At 41.2% G+C, this 25,766-nt stretch overlaps 1 protein-coding gene and 1 long non-coding RNA gene across 6 annotated transcripts in view; one reads left to right on the forward strand and one right to left on the reverse strand.

Moving 5' to 3' along the window:
• Positions 1-1,335, reverse strand: part of LOC102157198 — a 38,406-nt gene extending 37,071 nt beyond the window's left edge. The window contains exon 1 of one of the 2 annotated variants that reach the window (XR_005378494.1): positions 539-1,335. This is a non-coding gene — a long non-coding RNA (uncharacterized LOC102157198). The remainder of the gene's footprint in view (positions 1-538) is intronic. The other variant, XR_005378495.1, reaches the window with a different exon arrangement.
• On the forward strand, positions 554-25,766 carry EEF1AKMT1 (EEF1A lysine methyltransferase 1). Of its 4 annotated transcripts, none has more exons than XM_038573503.1 (5): positions 554-662; positions 14,728-14,890; positions 18,711-18,793; positions 23,317-23,597; positions 25,319-25,766. In XM_038573503.1, the coding sequence occupies exons 2-5, from the start codon at positions 14,747-14,749 to the stop codon at positions 25,453-25,455; spliced, it is 645 nt and encodes a 214-aa protein (XP_038429431.1). In that variant the 5' UTR covers positions 554-662; positions 14,728-14,746; the 3' UTR covers positions 25,456-25,766. The 4 variants fall into 4 exon arrangements, with proteins under 4 accessions (XP_038429431.1, XP_038429430.1, XP_038429433.1 ...); XM_038573502.1 differs by lacking the exon at positions 554-662 and adding an exon at positions 1,243-1,354; XM_038573505.1 differs by lacking the exon at positions 554-662 and adding an exon at positions 1,243-1,354 and having other exon boundaries at positions 18,714-18,793.

Genomic DNA, 25,766 nt, shown 5'->3' on the forward strand with positions numbered 1-25,766 from the left:
CATGTTATGAAAGCAACTGAAACTTTGAAAGTTTAAAAAGTTTCAAACCAAAAATAATGTGCTTTAGCATAAACTCTTCTGTTAATTTATAAGCCAGGGCAGTCTCATATGCATGGAACACTACCTCGGTAAAAGTGTACTGCCATAAAAGTTGATTATTGTTTCTTGGTTCATGTTACTGATTTCTTTTGGTTTTGCATATTTTCTTTCTAGCTCCTTTGCTAAGTTACATCTGATTTTGAAATATTGTTTAATAGATTTATCATCAATTCAGAGCCTTCAAAGTAGAAATAAAGCATGGGTTGTTACAGACCTGGCAACAGCATTTAAAATAGAAATTATGGTACAAAATTGTAAACCTCTTTTATGAACTACTGAATGGCATCATTTGGCAGCTGAGCAATTCATTTATACCCTCAGCTTATCGCAAAAAGGATTTAAAGCTATTCAGAATATATAAAAACTTAGCAAGATCATAAAATTGGTAGAGGAGAAGGTAGGAACATAACATTGATTGCCTTGGGGAGTGGAGAAGTACCTCAGTCTGATGTGGAAGGGAACCCTTCTTACATTAAGCGCCTGTTTTGCGGTAGATACTGTGTGCTCGGTGCCTATACCATTATCAACGCACTCAATTCCGGGAAGGATCTGAAAGGCTCCAGGTAAGTCAGCCGACCAAAAAGTGGCCATCATTTCCGTGGAAAATGTTTTTGCGTCGTAATCAGATTGCCAATTAGTAGCTGGTCTTACTTCAGCGTGAAGACAGCTGTTCAGCAATCAGATCTTGCATCTCGCATTATTTGCAGCTGACCCCACAGGAAGATGCGTGAGGCTAGACTGACACTAACCACACTTAAGTTTGGGTAGGTAGATCCTGCCGAGGGAGGAGGAAATCTGACCAGGGTTTGAGAGTTTCTCCAATCCTAACAATGTTACAAAGCCTCAATTTAGTTAATTTTAATTCCTCTTTATTCCTTTATTAAAACTGAGTCAACTAGATAAAGGTTTGAATTTAATGTTTGTGACACGTTACATTAGTTTCAAGTGCCAAATAAGCTACTTGGAAGACATTTAACTTGAAGGGAATCTAAAACCTTAAATGTCGTCTTTTACTGCCACCATCCTTGGAGGTAATTTATAAGACAGAGAACGGCGAGAGTCCGCACTCGCGGGAGGTTGCAGCGGGGCTGGAACCGCCGGGAGACCCCACCCTCCCGGGCCTCCCGGAAGCGCCCTCGGGAGGGGAGGCCTACGCATGCGCGAACGCGCGCGCGCGCGGGGCGGCCCCGCCCACTGTCCCACCCTAGGCGACTGCGCACGCGTGGCTCCAGAGGGGACGATCCCGGGCGCCAAGGTGGGGTCGGGTCGGTCGTTTCCGCGCTGCTCGGGCTTCGGAATCGGTTATGGTTCTTTTTTTTGTCTGTCACCCTTTCTCCAGTGCAGTAAAGAAGGAGGGCTTCAATTAGTGGTGTCTAGGGATGGCAGGCGAGCTGCAGCCGAGCCGAGAGTAGCTGCTCGGGTGTGACCCGGCCTCGGCCTCGTGAGCCCAGCCGGGAAGGGTCCGCACGTCTGGGGTGAGGCAGGCCAGGTGCGGAGGGAGAGGACCCCCGGGCCGGGCAGGACGGGAACGCCCCTCCGGTCAGAAACCGGACGGGGCCTACTGCTCCTGACGGCCAAGCCTCCGCACCTGCGCTGGGGCCTTAGGAGCAGGTGCTCTGCCGGCGTGGGGTGCAGAGTGGGGTAGACTAGGCCTCAGCTCCCCAAGGGCAGGCGGTGCTGCTGCAAGGGTCCAGGGCACAGGACGGTCACAGGCAGGGGCCCTGCTGGATGAGGACGCTTGGGTGGGGGCGAGGGCGATGGGTAAGAGAGGAAAGGCCCAGGGCACCAGAGAGGGTCACAGTCTGGGATCCCTCTGGGTGGGTGATGGGTTAAGAGCAGGATGGCTTGATAGGGATGTGGCTGCGGGGAGGTGTATATACACAGCAGGTGCTGACCGCGTTGTACGTTTATGATCTATATTAAACTATAGGTCATTCTTACCCATTTGTAGGGGAAGCCTCCAAACTATCTCAGGTCCCCCCCATCCCGCCTCCACCCCGTATTTACTCAGGAGTCTGACATGAGGCCTAGGTTAATGCCCTTTCCACTGAATCACACTGCCTTGACCAAAATAACTTGCAGACGGCAATATGACGCTGTGTGAATGTATACGGTTGGCGAGGGGAGTGGCTTGCTTTAGTAAATTTGATATATGGAAATTGAATAATTTTATACATGTGAAATGTGGATTTACACGTTACTTTTAGGATTATGTTAGTTATACTGAATAAGTACTATTTAAATAGAAAGTAACCACAATCTATTAGGAGCCTGCTAATCTCTACGGATGCTGCACATTAATGTGTCCCTCCCTTTGCTCATGCTGTTCCTTCTGTAGTCCTCACTCTTCATCTTTTCTTCTTCCCTCTTGGCCAAGTTAAAATGCCACCTGCTGTTTCACTTCTATTCCCTGCCCACACATGCTCTTCATTCTGATCCCACTGCCCTAAATGGTGGATGTGCTTTTTATTAGAGGTCTCACCACATGATCACAATCATTTGTCTATTTCTCAACGTCAGCACTGTAGACATTTGGGGCCATATAGTTCCTTGTTGCAAAGGGTTGTCTTGCAAAGGTATGGTATTTGCCAGCATTCCGGGCCTCTACCCACTAGATAACCAGTAGTACCCTCCCCAGTTCTGAGAACCAAAGATGTCTCCAGACATCACTAGCTGTTCCCTTCCTGGGCAGGGTGTGTGCAAAATCTATGAGAACTGCTGATCTCCTATATGAGCCTTAAGGAAGCATAGCACTTCACAACTCTTTTGGTTGTGAAAATCTCTTTTACATCAATTTCATAAACCCACTTAGAAAAAATTTAAACATGCTAAAGATAATGATGAAGTAGTGACTTAATGAAGAGTTAGGTATATTGGGCAGCCCCTGTGGCGCAGCGGTTTAGTGCTGCCTGCAGCCCAGGGCGTGATCCTGGAGACCCTGGATCGAGTCCCACGTCGGGCTCCCTGCATGGAGCCTGCTTCTCCCTCTGCCTATGTCTCTGCCTCTCTCTCTCTCTCTGTGTGACTATCATAAATAAATAAAAATTTTTAAAAATCTTAAAAAAAAAGAGGTATATTGAAACTAAAGTTCATTTAATTTAGTCTGTAGCAATGTTTATTACATAAGCAGATTTAAGTTTTCCCCACTTAACAAGTGATGCAATATTTTTTTTTTTTTTTAAGATTTTATTTATTTATTAATGAGAGACACAGAGAGAGAGAGGCAGAGCACAGGCAGAGGGAGAAGCAGGCTCCATGCAGGGAGCCGGATGTGGGACTTGATCCCGGGTCTCCAGGATCACACCCTGGGCCAAAGGTAGGCGCTCAACTGCTGAGCCACCCAGGGATCCCCAACAAGTGATGCAATCTTGAATTCACTTTAATAATGTAGGAAACAGTTGCTAAAATTGCAGCCCCTTCCACTCTCCCACGTGTTCCTCCATTGATCTTACCATCATCCAACACATTTTATTTGTTGCTTCTCTCTGTGCCTCACTAGAATATAAGCTCCAAGAGGACTGGGACTTTGATTTCCATCACCAAGAACAGTGCTTACTACAGGCAGTACCTTTTTTAAATTTTTTTTTTTTTTTTTTTTTTTATTTATGATAGTCACACAGAGAGAGAGAGAGAGAGGCAGAGACATAGGCAGAGGGAGAAGCAGGCTCCATGCACCGAGAGCCCGACGTGGGATTTGATCCCGGGTCTCCAGGATCGCGCCCTGAGCCAAAGGCAGGCGCCAAACCGCTGCGCCACCCAGGGATCCCTACAGGCAGTACCTTGATAAGTGATTACCAAATGAATGGATTTAGTCAGCTTTAAGAGAACATTTTATTTTGGAACAAAATTCATGCTAAAATATAGATTGGAGTGTATTTGCCTTTTACAGCTGTGAAAGTAGACAGTGTTCTTAAAGTCCCTTTTGGAATTCTTTATTTTGTGTTTAATGCCAACTGGTTATGATTTTCATGTTTTATTTCTAAGTGATTAGCTAAGAGCTTTCAAGCTGCAGCTTGAAAGCCCTTCTCAACAGATGTTGCTGTGGAAAGTGCTTAGTACTAATAAATAATTCAAAGTTTTCTGTGTATATTAAGGATATATGTATGTACATGTGCCTATATGAATGTATATGGACATGCACACATACATATATGTACACACATATATTAACACACACATACTTTCCTTTGTCCTCTACCTTTTCCAGACAGTATTGTGGTGCAGCTTTGATCAGAAAATGATTGTACGCTTCAACTCTGCCAGGAGACGTTGGATTTTAATAGTTGCCCGATTCTTTTACTGAATGAAAGGAACTCCTAATCCTGAAATACCAAACCAAGATGAAACCTTTTAGTAGGTTGCAGATCAGTTTGCTGTATTTTCTTAGTGTTTCTTAGTTTGGCATGCACAACACACTAATCTTTGGAATTTCCACCTGGAAATTCTCCCACCTGATGGATCCTGGTATGCTTTGCTAAAAATGTATTCTTTGTGCTTTTTGCAGTAAGCTAAAGTTGCTCATTTAAAGCCTTTTACCATTCCTCAGTGGGACTGCTGCAGACACTTCTATTGTTGATTTAAGTTTTTATTCTAAATTATAACCTCAAAGGCAAATAATTCATCCTGCTTTTGATTTTTCCACAACTATAAAACTTAACACATTCTCAAATTCAGTATAAACAAAACTATAAAACCACAAAGTTCAAATTAGCAGTTGATTGAGAATATTGTTTTATTGCTGAATTAGCAGGCAGTTCTTTTGACATTCCTGATTTACTTCGTTTATTTATTTTTAAATATTTTTTTTAATTTTTTTTTTCATGAGAGACACAGAGAGAGAGAGTCAGAGACACAGGCAGAAAGAGCAGCAGGCTCCATGCAGGGAGCCCAATGTGGGACTTGATCCCAGGACTCCAGGATCATGCCCTGGGCCGAAGGCAGACACTCAACCCTGAGCCACCCAGGCATCCCTGTCCCTGATATCCACTTTAATAATGTTTTACCCCAATATTTTTATTGTGGTAATATACATGTTACATAAAATTTACCACTTAACCTTTAAGTGTATAGTTCAGTAGTGTTAGTATATCCACACGGTTGTGTGACAGTTGCCACCATCCATTTCCAGAACCCTTTTTCATCTTATAAAACTGAATCTTTTTTTTTTTAATTTTTATTTATTTACGATAGTCACACACAGAGAGAGAGGCAGAGACACAGGCAGAGGGAGAAGCAGGCTCCATGCACCGGGAGCCCGACGTGGGATTCGATCCCGGGTCTCCAGGATCGCGCCCTGGGCCAAAGGCAGGCGCTAAACCGCTGCGCCACCCAGGGATCCCTAAAACTGAATCTATATACAACATTAAACAACTTCCTATTCCTCCCATCCCCTGGCAACCACCATTCTACTTTGTCTTGATGAATTTGACTACTCTAAGCATCTTGTATCAGCGGAATCATAGAGTAGTTGTCTCTTTGTGACTGTTTTTCACTTAGAATAATGTCCTCAAGGTTCACCACGTCGTAGCATGTGTTAGAATTTCCTTCCTTTTTAAGGCTGAATAATATTCTTTTGTATATATATCTGTTCATATGTTGATAGATACCTGGGTATTGGTCTCCTAAATCACGTAGAAAAAAAAGAGTTACAAATTGAAGTTACAATAATACTAGCTTTTACAATTGCCCATTTAGTTAGTTACCTTTCTGAGACCTTTATTTCTATATATGGCCTTGAATCACTGTTTGGTGTACTTTCATTTTAACCTACAGGACTCACTTTACCAATTTTTGCAGGGCAGTTCTAGTGGTAACAAATTTTCTCAGCTTTTGTTTATCTGTAAATGTCTTAATTTCTCCCTCACTTTTGAGGGACATTTTCATCAGATAAGGGATGTTGGTTGATTTTTTTTTTCTATTTAGCACTTTACTATATCAGTCCACTCCTTTCTACCTCCAGAGTTTCTTTTTTTTTAATAATAAATTTATTTTTTATTGGTGTTCAATTTGCCAACATACAGAATAACACCCAGTGCTCATCCCGTCAAGTGCCCACCTTAGTGCCCGCCACCCAGTCACCCCCACCCCCCCCGCCCACCTCCCCTTCCACCACCCCTAGTTTGTTTCCCAGAGTTAGGAGTCTTCCATATTCTCTCTCCCCTTCTGATATTTCCCACTTATTTTTCCTCCTTTGCCTTTTATTCCCTTTCACTATTATTTATATTCCCCAAATGAATGAGACCATATAATGTTTGTCCTTCTCTGATTGACTCATTTCACTCAGCATAATACCCTCCAGTTCCATTCACTTTGAAGCAAATGGACCTCCAGAGTTTCTAATAAGAAATCTACCAATTATCTTATTGATGATCCCTTGTACATGGCAAGTACCCTCTTAGTGCTTTCAAGATTCTGTTTTTGGCTTTTGATAATTTCATTATAATGTGTGGGTATTTGAAATTTATTCTACTAAAGAGTTAACATTAAGTTCATTATGTTTATAGTTCTTTCACCTAATTTGAAAGTTTTCAGCAATTATTTCTTCAAATAATTGCTTTGCCCCTTTGTTTTCTCTTTCTGAGACTCCCACTATGTGTATTTGCTCCGCTTGACAGTATGTCCTTAGGTTCTGTTCCTGTTTTTTCCTTCCTTCCTTCCTTTCCTTCCTTCCTTTCCTTCCCTAACTCAGTAAGTCTTATTATCTTACCTTCAAGTTTGCTGATTTTTCTGCCTCCTCTAATCTGCTTTTGAATTCCTCTAGTGAGTTTTTCATTTCAGGAATTGCAATTCTTAGCTCCAGAATTCCCTTTTGATATTTCCATTTTGTTCATACATCATTTTCTTAGCTTCTCCCACATCTTCCTTTAGTTATTTTAGCTCTTTAAGACAGTTGTTTTAAAGACTTTGTCTGGTTGGTCCACCATCTGCTCTTTCTCAAGGATGGTTTCTGTTGATTTACTTTTTTACTTTGAATGGGCTTTACGTTTCCGGTTTTTTGTATGCCTTGTGATTATTTTGTTTAAAACTGGATATTTGAATGTAATGATGTGGTAACTCTGGAAATCAGATTCTTCCCCTTCCCAATGATTTGCTGATTTTTATTATCATTCTGTTTGTTATTTTTGGTTTTTGATTGTTGTGGGGCTGTCTATGCTGAGTATCAACCTGAGGTGTAAACAAGGCCTTCTCAGGTTTTTTTCCTGAGCCTCCACTTCTTTCTGGGAAGACCATCAGTGACTTTCTGAATTTCCCTGTATATGCATTTGCTTTTTATAATGATCTAGTCCTTAAATATTTGATTCCCAAAAGGAGAAAAAGAGAAAAATAAGGTGAAGAAAGTGCTGGCCCTTTAAATCCTCTCAAAGTTTCTTCAGCTGGAGGTGGAAAGTAATGATAGCCGGCAGTGGGAGCCTTGGTATCGGGCTGCTTGCCTCTGTGCCTCCACAATCAGAAGCAGCAGTTAGTGATCAGTACACAGGTTCCCCAATATTTGAAAAACAGAGCCCTTGATTGCCTACCTTGTCACCCACAAATTGCATACAAACTGCTGCTGGGAATTTTAAAATTGTTTGCTTTTAGGTTTTGTATTTGTTTATTTGGCATCAGCTAATTATAGAGCCAAACCAGTGTCTAGAGTTGTTTACATCTTCCCCGCAAACCAGCTTTCATGGGCACCTCAAGGTCATGTCAAACATAAACTGTAGAATGTGTGTTTTTACTGTGTGCCCAAACAGGAGACATCCCCACCTAGTTCCTTTCCACTCATTTTAGCAGTAGAGTTCCTGGTGTCTCTCTGCTTTCTTGTCCCCACGTCACAAGTTTTAGGTGGCCAATCATGGTGCACTGTGCCTCTCCTTTCTAGGGGGACTATGAATAATATTAAAACACTTCTTGTAATAGCATTGATCCCTCCGTGTCCTCACCTTGATATATTAACACCAAACATAAGACAGTATCATGTGCACAGTTTCCTGACCAGGAATAATGAGCGGGAGATGGGAAGCCACTGTAGAGCTAAGTGCCAGACCTGACTGAAATTCACCATAATTTGTCCTCCTTGCAAGCCTTCGAATAAACTCTAGAGTTTTTCTTTAAGTTTTTATTTATTTATTCATAAGAGACACACAGAGAGAGGCAGAGACATAGGCAGAGGAAGAAGCAGGGTCCCTGAGGGGAGCCCAATGTGTGACTCCATCCCAGGACCCCGGGATTACAACCTGAGCCAAAAAGGCAGACACTCAGCCACTGAGCCACCCAGGTGTCCCAAACTCTAGAGTTCTAGAATAGTTACATCAGACAGATTGTGCCAGTACAGGTATTGAGGTATGGAGACAGTCTTCCCAAAATCCTCTTAATAACTTTATATACACTCTTTTTCACCATTCATTCCCGTGGATACCACTTAGACATTGTTAACTCCCAGAGCAGTCTCACCTCTTTCTGACCACTTTATTATGAGGCTATAAAATGGTGGATCTGCTGCATGGATGATTCATTGCATTACTGCCTACAGTTGTTGCAGGTGATAACTCTATTTCATCAAATCTGAGACACCATGGATTATAAGAATACCATCACTTTAAGAAAACATGCCTACAATTAAACTTATATACCATCATTTTAAAGTTACATCCTTATTTTTAAGTTGTTAGAATGAGAAAAAATAGGTGAAGGATACTTGGACCTCTGCAGATTAGTTTTGCAACTTTCTGTGAATCTGTAAATATTTCAAAATATAAAGTTTAGAAATGAGAATTGGGTCAGAAAGTAGGAATATTCTTATATCCAGACTATCTAATTCTTTCAAAAAGGAGATTATACTAATTTAAATTATTACCCAAATTAGAGAGAGTACCAATATCCCTACATTCTCATCAGCATTTCCATTCTTTTGATTTACTTGTTTTATCTGTCCACTCTTATTTTGGCCATTTGTTTCTCGTGCTGAGGCTATATATAGGAGCTAATCTAAATATTGATAAATATTGATTTGTCTGATGTTTATACAAACAAAGCTTCAGTCAGAAAAACAACATAAAAGTGTACACAGATGTTCATGGTACTTTATTCATAATAAGCCAAAACCTAGAAGCAAGCCTAACGTCCTTCAGTGAATGAATGATTAAATAAATCCTGGAACCAGTATGTCAATTTCTATTTTAAACTTACATGCAGGGACTCCTGGGTGGCTCAGTGGTTGAGCATCTGCCTTTGGCTCAGGGCGTGATCCCGGAGTTGGGGGATCAAGTCCTGCATCGAGCTCCCTGCAGGGAGCCCGCTTCTCCCTCTGCCCGTGTCTCTGCCTCTCTCTCTCTCGCTGTGTCTCTCATGAGTGAATAAAATCTTTAAAAATAAATAAATAAAACTTACATGCACATTCATGCATGTGCATGCACACACACACGCACACCCTGCTTGAGAGAGATTGAATCTGTTGATCAACTTGGGGAAAATTGACACCTTAATAATACTGATTCTTGTAGTTCATGAGCATGGTATGTCCTTTTATTTAGGGCTTCTCTAATTTCTTTCAACAATCTTTGGAATTTTCAGTATCAAGGTCTTATAGTCTTTATGTTAAATATACTCATAAGTATTTTTATGCAATTTTGTAGAAAATAGCTTTTAGGTATAATTTCCACTTATTTGGCTAGAATACAGAAATGCAATTTATTTTTCTGTATTGACCTTGTACTCTGAACTTTGATAAACCCACTTATTAATTCCAATAGTTTTTGTTGAAGTTGGTTATGCTTCCTTAAAACTTCTAAAAATAGGGACGCCTGGGTGGCTCAGCGGTTGAGCGTCTGCCTTTGGCCCAGTGTGTGATCCCCACATCCTGGGATCGAGTCCCACATCGGGCTTCCTGCATGGAGTCTGCTTCTCCCTCTGCCTGTGTCTCTGCCTCTCTCTGTGTGTCTCTCATGAATAAATAAATTAAAAAAAAAAAAAACTTCTAAAAATAATCATTATCTTAAAATAATTTTAGATTTACAGAAAAATTGTGACAAACATGCAGTGAGTTCCTCTATACCTGTAACCTCTATACATATCCTCTATTAATATCTTTTGTTAAAATAGGATATATCTGTCACAATTAGTGAACAATACTGATGCATTATTATTAACCAAAATCCATACTTTATTCTGATGTCACTAGGCTTCGACTGTTTTTTATGTTTTTCTTGTTTTTGACCACCTGGCAGTTTTGACAAGTATTTTGTAGAATGTCTCTTAATTGGTGTTTGTCTGGTTTTTGGTCATGCTTACACTGGGATTATGTGTTTTTCAGGGAGGGAGGGAACCATGGAGGTGAAGTGTTGTTTTCATCACAATATATCAAGGGGACCTGCCATTGATAATGAATTATCACCACTGATGTTGACCTTGATCACCTGCATGAGAGTAGTATTTCCTTAGGATTTTCTTTTTTTTTTTTTTCTTTTCTTTTTTTTTTTATGATAGTCACACAGAGAGAGAGAGAGAGGCAGAGACACAGGCTGAGGGAGAAGCAGGCTCCATGCACCGGGAGCCCGACGTGGGATTCGATCCCGGGTCTCCAGGATCCCGCCCTGGGCCAAAGGCAGGCGCTAAACCGCTGCGCCACCCAGAGATCCCTCCTTAGGATTTTCTCTGTGAATAATCAGGTCTACTAATAGGGACACTTCTTCCTTTCCAATCATAATGCTTCCTTGTTTTTTGTTTTGTTTGTTTCCCTTCTTGCCTTAATTGGCTAGGCCAGGATAATATTAAATCAAAGTGGTGACAGTGAATATCCTTCCCTTATTCCTGAGCATAGACAGAAAGCATTCAACATTTCACCACTAAGAAAAGTATGAAGCTTATGTTTTTTGTAGGTGCCCTTTTACAGATTGAGGTTCCCTCTTACACCTAGTTTGCTCAGTTGTTTGTTTTTAAAGATTTTATTTATTCATTCATGAGAGACACACAGAGAGAGGCAAAGATACAGGCAGAAGGAGAAGCAGGCTCCCTGCAGGGAGCCCCATGTGGGACTCGATCCCTGGACCAGGATTACGCCCTGAGCCCAAGGCAGGCGCTCAAACAGGCGCTCAACCACTGAGCCAGACAGGCATCCCTGCTCAGTTTTTAACATGAACAGACACTGAATTTTGTCGAATGCTTTTGTAGTAGCCATGCAAATGATCATATGGCTTTTCTCACTTAAACTTAAATCTAGGGTGGCTCAGTGGTTGAGCATCTGTCTTAGGCTCAGGGCATGATCCTCCAGGATTAAGTCCCACATTAGACTCCCTGCGTGGAGCCTGCTTCTCCCTCTGCCTATGTCTCGGCCTCTGTCTCATGAATAAATAAAATCTTTTAAATAAATAAATAAACTGTTAAACTAGGAGTCAGCAAACTTTCTGTAAAAGACCAGGTGATAAATATTAGGCTTGTCTTAAAAACAACTATAAGCCATGTGTAAACAAAAGCGTGTGGCTGTTTTCTTTTTTCTTTTTTTTTTTTTTTTTTTGTGTGTGTGTGTGTGTGGCTGTTTTCGAGTATTTTAGTTTGCAGAAACAAGCCACAGGCCTAATTTGGCCTGCAGGTCATAGCCTGTAGCTAAGATGGTTTGCTCCACCAGACTTAAAGTCAGGCTCCTGAACCTTTTTAGCCCGTTTGTGCACTTCTTTGTAAATCTAGCCTTAGCAAGAACCTTGATAATCAGTTTCATCAGAAACCAACTCCTGCCCCCTCCCCTCTGCCTTTGATATCTGATCACCTTCAATGTCTGATCAGGAATTGAGCCAGGTTGTATACTGACATGTTTTATGTTAGACTTAATCTGGCTTCATTAAATAAATTGGCAAGTATTCCTTTTTCTTCTGTTTTCTGGATGATAAAATTATCAACATTTCTTCTTTAATTTTTTAAAAAATATTTTATTTGTTCATGAGAGGCAGAGAGAGAGGGGCAGAGACACAGGCAGAGGGAGAAGCAGGCTCCATGCAGGGAGCCTGACGTGGGACTTGATCCTGGGACTCCAGGATCAGGCCCTGGGCTGAAGGCGGCGCTAAACCACTGAGCTACCCGGGCTGCCCTCTTCTTTAAATTTTAATAGAACTCCTCAATGAATTTTCTTGGTCTAGAGTCTTCTATTTGGGAAGGTTTGGTAACAAAAGTAGTCTATCTTTGATAAATATAGCTCTGTATGCTTCCTTAAACAAATAGTTTGATTTTACTTGTTTTTGAACTTTATATAAATCTGTCCTAGTGGTTTTTTTTTTTTTTTTTAGAGATTTTATTTATTTATTCATGAGAGACACAGAGAGAGAGACAAGAGACATGGGCAGAGAGAGAAGCAGGCTCCATGCAGCGAGCCCGATGCAGGACTCAATCCCGGGATTCCAGGATCATGCACTGGGCTGAAGGCAGGCACTCAACCACTGAGCCACCCAGGTGTCCCTGTCATAGTGTTTGTACCTTGTGTTTTGCTCCGTCTCTTCCTAAACGGGAAACTGCTTATGCATAGAGGACTTAGTTATATTTCTGGATTAATTTGTGTGACCAGATGTTTTATTAACAAGCTTTTACAAGTGAATCTTTGATGAATACAAGAAAGAAGGAATCAACAAGCTATTTGTACTTTATGAATATACATTGGTTTATCAGTAGTTGGGTACATATGAGATTTCTTTTGGTTTGGTTTTGTTTGTGGTTGTTTTTAGGATCATAGGTAGAATGGCTAGCTTTTTGATTTTGAAAAGGAGTACAAAAGCAACATCTAGAGGGCATTTCTCATTTTTTAAAAAAATATTTATTTATTTGAGAGAGAGAGGGAGATAGAGACAGCAGACGTGGAGGGGGCAGAGGGAGAGGGAGAGAGAATCTCAAGCAGACTTGATGCTGAGTGAGGAGCCCAACAGAGGGCTGGATCCCAGGACCCTGAGAGTATGCCCTGAGCCAAAACCAGGAGTCAGATACCACTAGGTGGTACCAACTAGGTGCCCCAGCATTTCCCAATTTAAATGGCTGCCTTCCTCAGCCTGGGGAATTTGCCAGGTTTGAATGCTGTTTTACCGGCTGCCCTTGGTGGTGCAGGCGGGAGGCCAGGACTGTCAGACACCCTCATAGGACTTGAAGGTGTAAGGGAGCAACGTGACGAAGCTTTTGAATAATCTATGCTGATTTTCAACACATCACTTGCTGTACAGTTTAGACATAATGTTTTTAAAAGCAAATAGGATGCTGTTTTTATGCTCTTGGATGACTTTTGACTTAAAAATATATTTGGTGCCTGTGTAGTAAGGAATTTGACCTCAGTCAAAGAGAGGTTTGGCCTTTGTCATGGCCTTTGGGAGGTAACATGTAAACACTTAAACTTTCCCAAGTTGTAGGAAGGTCTTTGTTATTTATGGGGGGCCCTGAGGCCATATCAACCCTACCTCATGGTTGGGGGAGCTGGTGAGGGACTTCAGCCAGGTGGGCAATCATTCAGTCACTTATACCAACAACATAGTGAAGCCTTCATAAAAGCTGGACACCAAAACTCTGCAGAGCTTCCCTGGTTGGCAGGACTTCATGCATATTGTCCCACATCTGTGCTGGGGAGGGTGATGCATCCTGAGGGTGACAGGAGCTTCCTATTTGAGACTCTTCTGGACTCTACCTTATGCATCTCTAAGTTTGGCTGGCTCTAATTTGTATCCTTTCCCTGTAGTAATTACTACTGTCAGTAAAATCGCTGTCAGTGAGTTTTGTGAATCCTTCTAGCAAATTACTGAACACAAGTGTGGTTTGGGGAACTTGCAGTGATCAGGAGTCTTGGGCAAACTTGCTGTCTGGACCAGTTCTGTGCCTTAACCTTGCAGTCTGGCTAACTCCAGTAGTACTCCGAGAAATGACTGGCCTGGCCATCAGGTCCTGCAAGACACCTTCCTTTTTTCTCCCTCCCCGTGTTTTACTTCTTCCCCTTCTGCTTGCTTCTATTTAAATTTCCCTTTCTCCTTGCTTCCTTTAAATTTCCATACCTCTTCTATTCCTCTCCTCTATCCTTCACTCATCCTATCTGTAACACCCCTGAGCCTTAGAGCACCTCAACAGTGACATCCAAGCTTGGAATGATCTCCAATTCAGGGAATCTACTGTGAGATGTCCACAGATGCCTATTGGGGTGCCAGAAGAAAGCAAAATGTCTTTAGATACAGTAAAAAATTACATTATGCCGTGAGTCTTAAAAATGAGAGAATCTGGGGATCCCTGGGTGGCTCAGTGGTTTGACACCTGCCTTTGGCCCGGGGCGCGATCCTGGAGTCCCAGGATTGAGTCCCACGTCGGGCTTCCGGCATGGAGCCTGCTTCTCCCTCTGCCTGTGTCTCTGCCTCTCTCTGTCTATCATGAATAAATAAATAAAATCTTAAAAAAAAAATTTTAAATGTGAGAATCTCATTTGTAAAAACTGAATACATGTAAAGGAAAAGCCTGCATTTCTTTAAGCTGTCATTCAATAGATTTCCATAGATGTTTGATCTCGGAAATTTTAAATATGAGTTTCCCTTATAAAACTCACTTCCAGTTTGGATCCTTGCCATGAGATAAAAAATTTCTAAATTGTTATTCAATGTGAAGGGGAAAAATACCCCAGCAACACCTTTGCTCATTTATTTGCAGGTTGTAGACCATTTGTGAAATGAGTGACTCTGATGATGACGATATCCCTCGGCTATCTTCCCACACATTAGCAGCCCTCCAGGAATTTTATGCTGAGCAGAAGCAACAAAGTGACCCTGGCAGGGATGATAAATATAACATTGGAATAATAGAAGAGAACTGGGTAAGTAAATCCATTCCACATCTCTCAGGAAGTATAGGTATGGCACCGATTCCACACCTGTCCACACCTGCCCTGTGTCTGTGTCCCACTTCACACCCGTGTCTGTCTTACCTGCCCCTCAGGAGCTGTCTGTGGAGCTAAGACAGAAAGCAGTCCATGAACATTGAAGACAATATAAATGCAGATTTTCCTGTTCTGACTGTCAGGCTAGTAGTGGTCAGATAAGTGGACTTTTCAGATACGGGGACGGCATGTCATTTATGACCAACATAAACTTGTGCCTTCCTCCTGTATATAGATGGTTTCTGTGGGTTTTTATGTAGCCCAGCATCCTTGAGGAAGGGGTAAAATACATCACTGCAATAAATGGGGTAACTGAACTTAAACATGCAACAAAAAAAAGATGAAAGGGAGTTCTAAAGAAGATACTAATTTTTGGTGCATAGAATGTATTTTAATTATATTTTTATGGTCTAAATAAAATTAGAAATTAGGGGAAAAAATGAGTTGAGGGAAACCAAAACTGGAACCTGGACATTTAAATTTTTGAAGGATATAGTTTACAAATAGATGAAGCTTTGGTCTGTGCCCACCCCTCAATAACGGATTTGTCTCTCTCTCTCACTTTGCAATTAGAAGAGAACTTTTATATGCTTTTCTTTTTTTTTTTAATAGCCTTTTACATTTTGTGTCAAGTTTGGATCTCTTAAGTTGTATAGAATTCTATTTATCATCTATTTGAATCTGACTGATAAAAATATTTCTTTACATTTACACTAAATTTTCCACCTACACAAAAGTCTCTTTCTTCACAAATTTCCCTTCTTTACATGTCTTTGTCTTCTAGTTTGATGCTTCTGTAGGTAGTAAATGTCAGAAACTTGAAGTACTACATTATTATTTTTCTTCCCCCCCCCCCCCCCCGCCTAATGTTTTAAGCACTGTATGTTCTTTTTCTGACTCTAAAAGCAATCCATGGCTGTTGTAGAAAATCTATAAAAAGATGAAGACCAAAAATAAGTAATCCTAATCCCACTACTTACAATTAAGTATTTCTATAATTTTGACACTTTCTTTGGTTTAGTTTCATTTGTTTATCAAACTGAAGAAATCCCCTAGGGAGAAAAAAAAGTGAGAGAGAATGATAACAAGTATTGGAAAGAAAACATTATAAAACTAGAGAATAAATCCAGGAGACTCAATATTTGACTAATTGGAGTTCTAGAAATAGAGAACAGAAAACAAAAAAGGGAGAATCTTCAAAGATTAATATTAGAAAATTTCCCAGAACTGCAGATCCTTTACTAAGACACATGGTTACATGACTGTGAAAATTCTGTATGCAGGTGACAAGATCTTAGAACCATCCAGAGGAAAAGCAGGCTACCTACAAAGTCTCAGGATGAGTCACACTGCACTTCTTGATAGCTTTGTTAGAAACTAGGAAAAAGTGGAGCAATGTCTTCAGTATTTGGAGTACAATTTTGTTCAGCCCAAATTCTGTACTCAGCTATCAGTCAAATGTGAAGATAAAACAAACAAACAAACAAAAACACTTTAGAAATGGTAGGTCTTATGGATTGACCTCCCATGCGCTGCTTCTCCAAGTCGGCCAGAGGATGTTAGAGGGATTAGAGGTAGGCTCAAAGAAACAAGCAAATGATACATTATTAAATCTAGGAAAAAGAAAAGTTTCCACACTTAGAAGGAAATGGAAGCCTAATGTATTACTTGGCCCCACAGTGAACACTGACAAATGATTTTTACCCAAGCAGGTTACAATTGTATGAGGAGGGGAAGGGACATGGATGGATTAATCAAGAGATAGCATTTAGGGGCACCTGGCTGGCTCAGCCAGAAAGACAGGAGTCTCCTGATCTTGGAGTTGTGAGCTTGAGCCCCAGATTGGGTGCAGGGATTACTTAAAAAAAGAAAGTAGCATTTAAAGCATAATATTTGGAAATATGGGGCCAAATGATCAAAAGAAGAGCCAGGAGTTCAAAGAGGCTTCTGAGGAGTGGGGCTCGGGTGGTAGGGAGATGTGGGGCAGGGACTGTTGTTTTTCTTTGAAGGCCTAGTAGTGCTTTTGACTTTTAAAGCCATGTTCATGCAACATGCTGATTATGAGAAGGTTTTCATTTTTTAGAAGGGTATGAGGAGAGCCAAAACACACAGCTGTGCCCTGACAATGCTGGAGTAAGAGCAAGGGCAACTTGGTAGCCAAATGCCAGGAAACTCAGCCACCTCCCAGATCAAGTCAAGCAGAGCTCTCTGTGTGTGCTAGGGGCTTTCCTCCAGCTTCCTAAGCAGAGAGAGTCAGAGGTTGGCATTTTCCTGCAGCTAAGAATGGTTAGACATAGACATAGTTCATACCTATGCATATCCAAATGAATATGTACATTCTGTCTTTGGACATGTTTATCCCCCTTGATATTTTCTAGATCAACAGTCACATAGTGTGCAGATATTAGTAGTTTAATGCCTTTTTGATTCTTACTTATTTTCTTGCATTAATGCAATGACTTGATCCCATGTACAATGTTGAATAAGAATATTGAAAGCAGGGGCGTCTGGGTGGCTCAGTGGTTGAATTTTTTTTTGAAAGTTTTTTTATTTTTGCATTTATTGAAATGATATGTTTTAGAAACATTTTAAAAGCTGGATTCAGGAGATCCCTGGGTGGCGCAGCGGTTTAGCGCCTGCCTTTGGCCCAGGGCGTGATCCTGGAGACCCGGGATCGAATCCCACATCAGGCTCCCGGTGCACGGAGCCTGCTTCTCTCTCTGCCTGTGTCTCTGCCTCTCTGCCTCTCTCTCTCTCTCTCTGTGTGACTATCATAAATAAATAAAAATTTAAAAAAAATAAAAAATAAAAATAAAAGCTGGATTCAAGAGCCATCAGCATACACAGGCAGCACCCTTGCCTACTCCCACCACTTCCTTCTGGCCTTCCTATTCTGGAAGGAGGCCTATTGGAGAATTGGATCTATTCCATTGCAGAAGAATCTACTTTTTCCATTAAAATTTTACTTCCTTGGGGCACCTGGGTGGCTCAGTGGTTGAGCGTCTGCCTTTGGCTCAAGGTGTGATCCCAGGGTCCTGGGATCGAGTCCTGCATCGGGCTCTGCACAGGGGGCCTGCTTCTCCCTCTGCCTATGTCTCTGCATTTCTTTGTGACTCTCATGAATAAATAAATAAAATATTTTCATAAAATAAAATTTTACCCCTTTAATTTATTAATTAAGTGGATAATTAAAGATCACTATGAAGTTAAAAGAAAGTTATCAATCAGCATGAAAAGAAGAGCAAGATGACAACTTATCCTCAAGGGAAAAACAAGTAACTCAGGAAACATTCATAAGGTAGAGACAGGGAGCCTCGGAAGATGATTATAGACCAGGTTTTGCCAATGTCATCCCTGTGGTGTCGTTTAACATGTTCTTCTCTCTTCCATATTTATGATTCTGCTAAATTGGCAGTTGAATCTAGAAGCTTAGTCAGATTCAGGTTCAGTATTTTGGACAAGAGTCACCCAAAGGTGAGAGTGTATTCTTCTATCTGCAAAAACATTGACTGGTTGTCTCCTTTTGGGATATCAGCAGCCCTTGGCGCTCAATACCTAGATTCTAGTAATTAGGGCCTTCTGTTAACTGAAAATAATTTAAAAGAATTAATTCATTTTAAAAAGAAAAAAAAGGAAAAAGAAATAAAGAAAAAGAAAAAAATGAAAAAAAATATGCACACCAATATGGTAGGTATGAATTAAAAGGACATGGTTTCTGGCAGTTCTAAAATGATTTGGACTCATTGCTCTGTCACAGCAGCTGAGCCAGTTTTGGTACAGTCAGGAAACTGCCTTGCACCTTGCGAAGGAAGCCATCGCAGCTGCTGGAGAGCATGGCAGGTGAGATCCAGATTTTGTTTCTCTTTTGTCTTCTAATATTTGAAATGTCCTTCGTAGTTGAGCAGTAGTTTGTAAGAAGTCTAAACCATAATCTGCAAAAGTGGTAAGTCATGGTTTGCGGAACATAACAAAGAACTGCTCCAGTACTGAGTTTAGGGACACATAGAAATCCACTTGTTGTAAGATGTTCTACCTCTGTTCTTTAACATTTTTTAAAATTTTTAACATTTCCTAACCTGTTTCTTACCTCTATACCCCTACTGTTTGCTTTAAAAGAAAAAAATCTTAATGTTTGACTTTTAAAGTTTTAAGAATATGAGTTTCTGGGGAGCCTGGCTGGTTCAGGTGGTGGGGCATGCAACTCTTGATCTCAGGGTTGTAAGTTCAAGCCCCATGTTGGGTGTAGAAATTACTTTTTAAATAAAATATTAAGAAAAAGAATACAGGTTTTCTATTTTTTTAATCTAGTTTTTATTTTCATCAGAATTTTGCATGCATATAATTTAAAGTCAGGGGACCCCTTGATGGCTCAGTGGTTGAGCATCTGCCTTTGGCTGAGGATGTGATCCTGCAGTCCCAGGATCGAGTCACACATTGGGCTCCTTGCATGGATCCTGCTTCTCCCTCTGCCTCTGTCTCTGCCTCTCTCTGTGTGTGTGTCTCTCATGAATAAATAAATAAAATCTTTAAAAAAGAATTTAAAGTCAAATTGTGCTACAAGGCTCGTTCAAAAAAAAAAATCAATTGCTTGTTACCCCCTTGTGTGCTTCCCTTCCCTTTTCTGCTCTCTTTCAGTGGATGCTTTGGAATTTACAATCATATTTCTAAATACATGTTTGTATTGGAACTTCTAGATCTGTCTGTCACTTGTAGATGTTCTTTATTGACTTCTCACTATGGAGTGTGAGGATTTAGCGCTCTCTCATACTCCACACATATGCTTGCTTTCTGTCTACACTCCTGATAGATTTATGTCCTAAGTTTGGTTAGAACAGGATTTATTTTATGCCACCACAAATGCTCCTTACAGCTGAGCCTTATACTTTTCCTTCTCTGTATGATTTTTCATTTTTCTGAAGAAAATAATTCTTTTTTTTTTTTTTTTAATTTTTTATTTATTATTTATGATAGTCACAAAGAGAGAGAGAGAGAGAGAGAGAGGCAGAGACACAGGCAGAGGGAGAAGCAGGCTCCATGCACCGGGAGCCCGATGTGGGATTCGATCCCGGGTCTCCAGGATCGCGCCCTGGGCCAAAGGCAGGCGCTAAACCGCTGCGCCACCCAGGGATCCCCAAGAAAATAATTCTTATATTTTATGTATTTCTATGTTCATATCACAAATTAACTTTCAAAAAAAAAAAAAAAAAAAAACAGAACAAAAAACAAATTAACTTTCAAACTCTCCTCTGGTTATGTGAACCTCCTATCAGGAAATTGAGACATGTTTCAATTCCATGAAAGAAGTTACTCCTGAGGCTCTACCAGCTGCTCCTATGTGGACTAGTTGATTTCTGGCTTTGCTACAGGCCTTACCTGGTGTCTCCCTTCACCATCATGCTTTGGAGCCCTTTTAACTCTCTCTTGTTCTGACAGAAGAGAGAAATCAAGGAATTGATCCCATTTACAATTGCACCAAAACCATAAGATACCTAGGAATGAACCTAGCCAAAGAGGTAAAAGATCTGTACTCTGAAAACTACAGAACACTTACAAAAGAAATTGAGGAAGACACAAAGAAATGGAAAAACGTTCCATACTCATGAATGGGAAGAACAAATATTATTAAAATGTCTATGCCACCACAAGCAATCTACACATTCATGTAGTCCCTATCAAGATACCACCAGCATTTTTCATAGAGCTGGCACAAACAATCCTAAAATTTGTATAGAACCACAAAAGAGACCACAAAAGACCCCAATAGCCAAAGTAACATTGAAGAAGAAAACCAAAGCTGGAGGCATCACAATTCTGGACTTCAACTTATATTACAAAGCTGTGATCATCAAGACAGTATGATACTGGCTTAAAAACAGACACATAGGGCAGTCCCCAGTGGCCCAGCAGTTTAGCGCCGCCTTCGGCCGGGGTTGTGATCCTGGGGGCCTGGGATCGAGTCTCGCCTTGGGCTCCCTGCGTGGAGCCTGCTTCTCCCTCTGCCTGTGTCTCTGCCTCTCTCTCTCTCTCTCTGTCTCTCTCTCTGTGTCTCTATGAATGAATAAATAAATAAAATATTTTAAGAAAGAAAAAAAAACAGACACATAGATTAATGGAACAGAATAGAGAACCCAGAAATGGACCCTCAACTCTATGGTCAGCTAATCTTCCATAAAGCAGGAAAGAATATCCAATGGAAAAAAAGTCTCTTCAACAAGTGGTGTTGGGAAAACTGGACAGCCACATGCGGAAGAATGAGATGGGACCTTTCTCTTAGACCATACACACAAATAAATTAAAAATTGATGAAAGACCTAAACGTGAGTCTGGAATCTATCAAAATCTTGGATGAGAACACAAGGAACAACCTCTTTGACATCCCCCGCAGCAACGTCTTGCTAGATAACTCTCCAAAGGGAAGGGAAAGAAAAGCAAAAATGAACTATTGGGTCTTCATCAAGAAAAAAGCTTTTGCACAGCAAAGAAAACAGTTAACAAAGCTAAAAGGCAACCTACAGATGGGAAAGATTTGCAAACGTCTTATCAGGTAAAGGGCTAGTATTCAAAATGTTTAAAAAACTTATCAAACTCAACACCCAAAAAACAAAAAATCCAGTCAGGAAATGGGCAGAAGACATGAATAGACATTTGTCCAAAGAAGACATAGAAATGGCCAACAGAAACATGAAAAAAATGTTTAACATCACTTGCCATCAGGGATATACAGATCAAAACCACAATGAGATACCACCTCAAACCAGTCAGAATGGCTAAAATTAACAAGTCAGGAAACAACAAATGCTGTTGAGGATGTAGAGAAAGGGGAGCCCTCTCACACTGTTGGTGGGAATCCAAACTGGTGCAGCTATTCTGGAAAACTGTGGAGGTTAAAAATAGAGCTACCCTATGACCCAGCAATTGCACTGCTAGGTATTTATCCAAGGGATATAAACACAGTGATTCAAAGGGGCCCCTGCAACCCAATGTTCATAGCAGCAGTGTCCCCAGACTATGGAAAGAGCCCAGATGTCCATCGACAGATGAATGGATAAAGAAGAGATGGTGTGTGTATACACACACACACACACACACACACACACATACATACACACATACAAGGGAGTATTAGTCATCAAAAGAATAAAATCTTGCCATTTGCAAAGACATGGATGGAACTAGAGGGTATAATGCTACCATGTGATTTCATTCATATGTGGAATTTAAGAAAAAAAGGTGAAAATAGGGGAAGGAAAGGAAAAATAAGATGAAAATTGAGAGGGCAAACCGTAAGACTCTTTAGGTAGCAAACAGGGTTGCTGGAGAGGTGGTGGGTGGGGAGATGGGATAACTGGGTGATGGGCATTAAGGAGGGTTCTCATGTGATGGAATGAGCACTGGGTGTTATATGCAACTGATGAATCACTGAACTCTACCTCCGAAACTAATAATAATAAAAAAGTCATGGTTTACGCTTTTATTCCTTGAGTATCTTGCAGAGTAATGACTACATAGCATTCCATTTAAATGTGCCACTATCGACTCAATAATTTAATATTTAGATTACTTCTAGCTTTTTAGTAGTTGGTTTAAAAGTCAAATGTTGGGGGATGCCTGGGTGGCTAGTGGTTGAGTGTCTGCCTTTTGGCTCAGGTGTGATCCCGGAGTCCTGGGATTGAGTTCTGCATCAGGTTCTCTTCATGGAGCCTGCTTCTCTTCCCTCTTCCTGTGTCTCTGCCTCTCTCTATGTGTCTTCCATGAATAAATAAAATCTTTTAAAAATATATTATAAAAAAGTAATAAAAGTTAAATGTTGGGACACTACTCTTCGTAAACTGGGAACTGTTTATAATGAAACATTCTTTGATTTCCTTATACAAAAAAGAAGCAGCAATTCAAAGTAGCTTGTCTGCACTGAAGTCAAATTTTAAGGCATCCGTGCAGAAAACTGGAGTTATTGAGGCAGTGATTTGAGGTTTTTCTTTCTAGATTATGAAGATTAGAAAGTAACTTCAAAATATTTGAGACTAAAAGTATTAGAAGTAAATGTTAAAATGAGGACTGATCTGAAAAAACAAACTTAAGCCTTGGGCTTTCTTCCCAATGTGTTTCTAATGTTTACATTTATTACATTATTCTTTCATATCTTAAACTTTTGAGTTGCAGAATTTTTAAACACTAGATTCCTTAAAAGTGAGCCAGTGTAGTTTTCTCTTGAAATTTACTGTCTTTACATTAGTTAGTACTCTGGTTTCCTTTAAGAAAAGCTGAATGCAAGTACCTGTATTTTCTTAGTGAAGTAGTTGTTACTTAGCACCGTAAGCTATCCATTAAAGATCTTTCATGAGTTTGTTCCTTCTGTTTTCTAGAATAGCCTGTGTGAGCACCCCCAGTGTTTACCAGAAACTGAGAGCCCTACACAGAGAAGACTTCTCTGTATACATCTTTGAATATGACAAAAGATTTGCCATATACGGAGAGGAGTTTATCTTCTATGATTATAATAATCCATTGGATTTACCAGAAAAAATTGCTGCACGTAGTTTTGACATCGTAATAGCAGATCCTCCCTACCTTTCCAAGGAGTGTCTCCGAAAAACGTCAGAAACCATCAAGTATCTGACTCAGGGCAAGATTCTGCTGTGCACAGGTAGGTGCCAGAGGAACACTGATGACGGGATATTCCAGCCTTAGTTTTCAGGAGTTGAAAGAGATCTCAGAACTCAAATCTGGAATCCACCTGCTATGTGACCTTACACAAGTTGCATAACCTCTCTGTGCCCGGGTTTCCTTATCTGTAAACTGGGATTGGTAATACTACCTGCCTTTCAGCATTACTGGAATTAAGTGATAGGATACACGTGAGGTGGGGTCTGGCACTTGGTGAGTGGGCTGTGTTATTTTTACTCATCATCATAGGGCATAGTAGGAGTATTTGATCCACCCTCTACCCTTGATGAAAGAGACACATGGAATCAATAATGTTAAAACGAATTGCCTAAGGTTACAGAGCCAGACCCTGGATTAGATTTATTTAAGCAGAAGAGTTTTCTTACTGGTGAGAGTGATACACTTTCTTAAGGGTCGGTAGAGAATTAGCACATTAACTTGTGCTCAGCTACTGGGGAGGCTGGTGTTTGGGCTCTCAAGGCCCCTCAGGCTGGGCTGAGCCGGAGCCAGAGCTGCAAGGAGTCTGTTCTCTCTGGTGTTGGAGAATTATCAAGAAGATGACTCTGGTTCTCTCAAGTCGTGTTTTACTTAAGGCTTGTTAATTCCACAGTTGTTTGCCAGCCATCTGGGGTGGGGAACAGGCTGGTGCTCTGACCCCACGGAACATAACTTTTAGTTTTAGGGAGTAGGTTAAAATCCATAACAGAACAGATGGAAGAGATGTATGAGCAGTTCTGATAAATGTAGTGAAACGATTGGAGAAGGGTGGAGTGTGCACCAAGATTGTGCGGCGCCCCTAACATGGGGCCAGGAGGGCTCCTGGATGAGCAGCATTCCCGTAGAGGCCTCAAGAGGCTGCCCCCCGGGGGAAGAGGTTGTAATTCCAGAACCGGTGCTGAGAGGCCTCCAGTTTTCCTCTTCCTCCTGGTCCTTGGAGGAATGTGGGGAGCACAGCTGGTGCTGCACAGGTGCAGAGCCCCACAGGTTGGGGGAGCTAGAGGTGACAGCAGGAGTTGGGATAGAACCCAGTTTGCCTAAAGTACACTTTCACTTTGTGCTGAAAGGGATCAGGGTGCCCATGGAAGTAGGCCCTGGCCATGGTCTGGATGAGCTATGGCAGCAGGAAGGAGGGCGGGGAGTGGAGAGAAGGAGACAATCCAGGACGAGCCCTGGGTCTGTGGTGGTGCTGGCTGGGGAAGTGCTCCCTGCCATGGGGTTCTGTGGGAGCCATGCTCCAGGCATGCAAGGGATGCATCCAAGCAGTGGCCCCGTGCCAGGCAGCGGGTGAGACATGGGGGCACTCAGCCAGAAGCTGGTGTGAATGTCCTCCCACGAGTTCCCAGGTATCACTGAGATGGGGGGGATTCTTGACTCACAGTTGGAAAACACTAGTTCCTAATAGTTATGTTTACTTTCCTTATGTTATTTTGTGGAATACAACTATTCCTACATTTCCAAGTGTCTCAGTTTTGCAGAGGTAGAAAAAAACATTTATTAAGTTAAAAAGGGGAAAAAGAAGGTAATTTGCAAATGTGTTGAAGGAGGTAAAAGGGGATATAAAGAAATGCCCTCCCCCTTATTTGTTCAGTGATATTGTCATCTTAATACTTCTTGCATTCTAGTCTAGAATCCCTTCACTGCTGGCAACGGCACTGCAGTTGGGATTTTAGGCTTTGAGTTCACTGAGTCTGTTCCCTTCAGGTGCCGTCATGGAAGAAGAGGCAGCAAAACTTCTTGGCGTGAAGATGTGCAAATTTATTCCAAAACACACCCGAACCTTGGGAAATGAGTTTCGCTGTTATGTGAATTATGATTCTGGGCTAGACCGGGAAATCTAAATGTAGTAATGCAACAGGGTAAAGGATCCTGTGGGACATTTCTCTTATTATTTCCTTGGTAGATTGAAAAGTGGTAACCTCCTCTCCTCTCCTCCCCTGCAAAGTGAGGCTATCTCTGGCCTAATTTGCAAAATAAAGAATCCAACATCTCATGATGATTTCCTCATTGCAGGCATCTCCAGAGCTCTAGGTGCTTTTGCCAACTTGAACCCATGGAATTAGAGTGGGAAGAAGTCTTTGAACCCATCTAAAATCTTTTCTCCTCACCTAAGAATAGGTAAAAAAAAAAAAAAACACTGAAGTACAGGGAC

Source organism: Canis lupus, chromosome 25, assembly GCF_011100685.1.
Source record: "Canis lupus familiaris isolate Mischka breed German Shepherd chromosome 25, alternate assembly UU_Cfam_GSD_1.0, whole genome shotgun sequence".
NCBI lineage: Eukaryota > Metazoa > Chordata > Mammalia > Carnivora > Canidae > Canis > Canis lupus.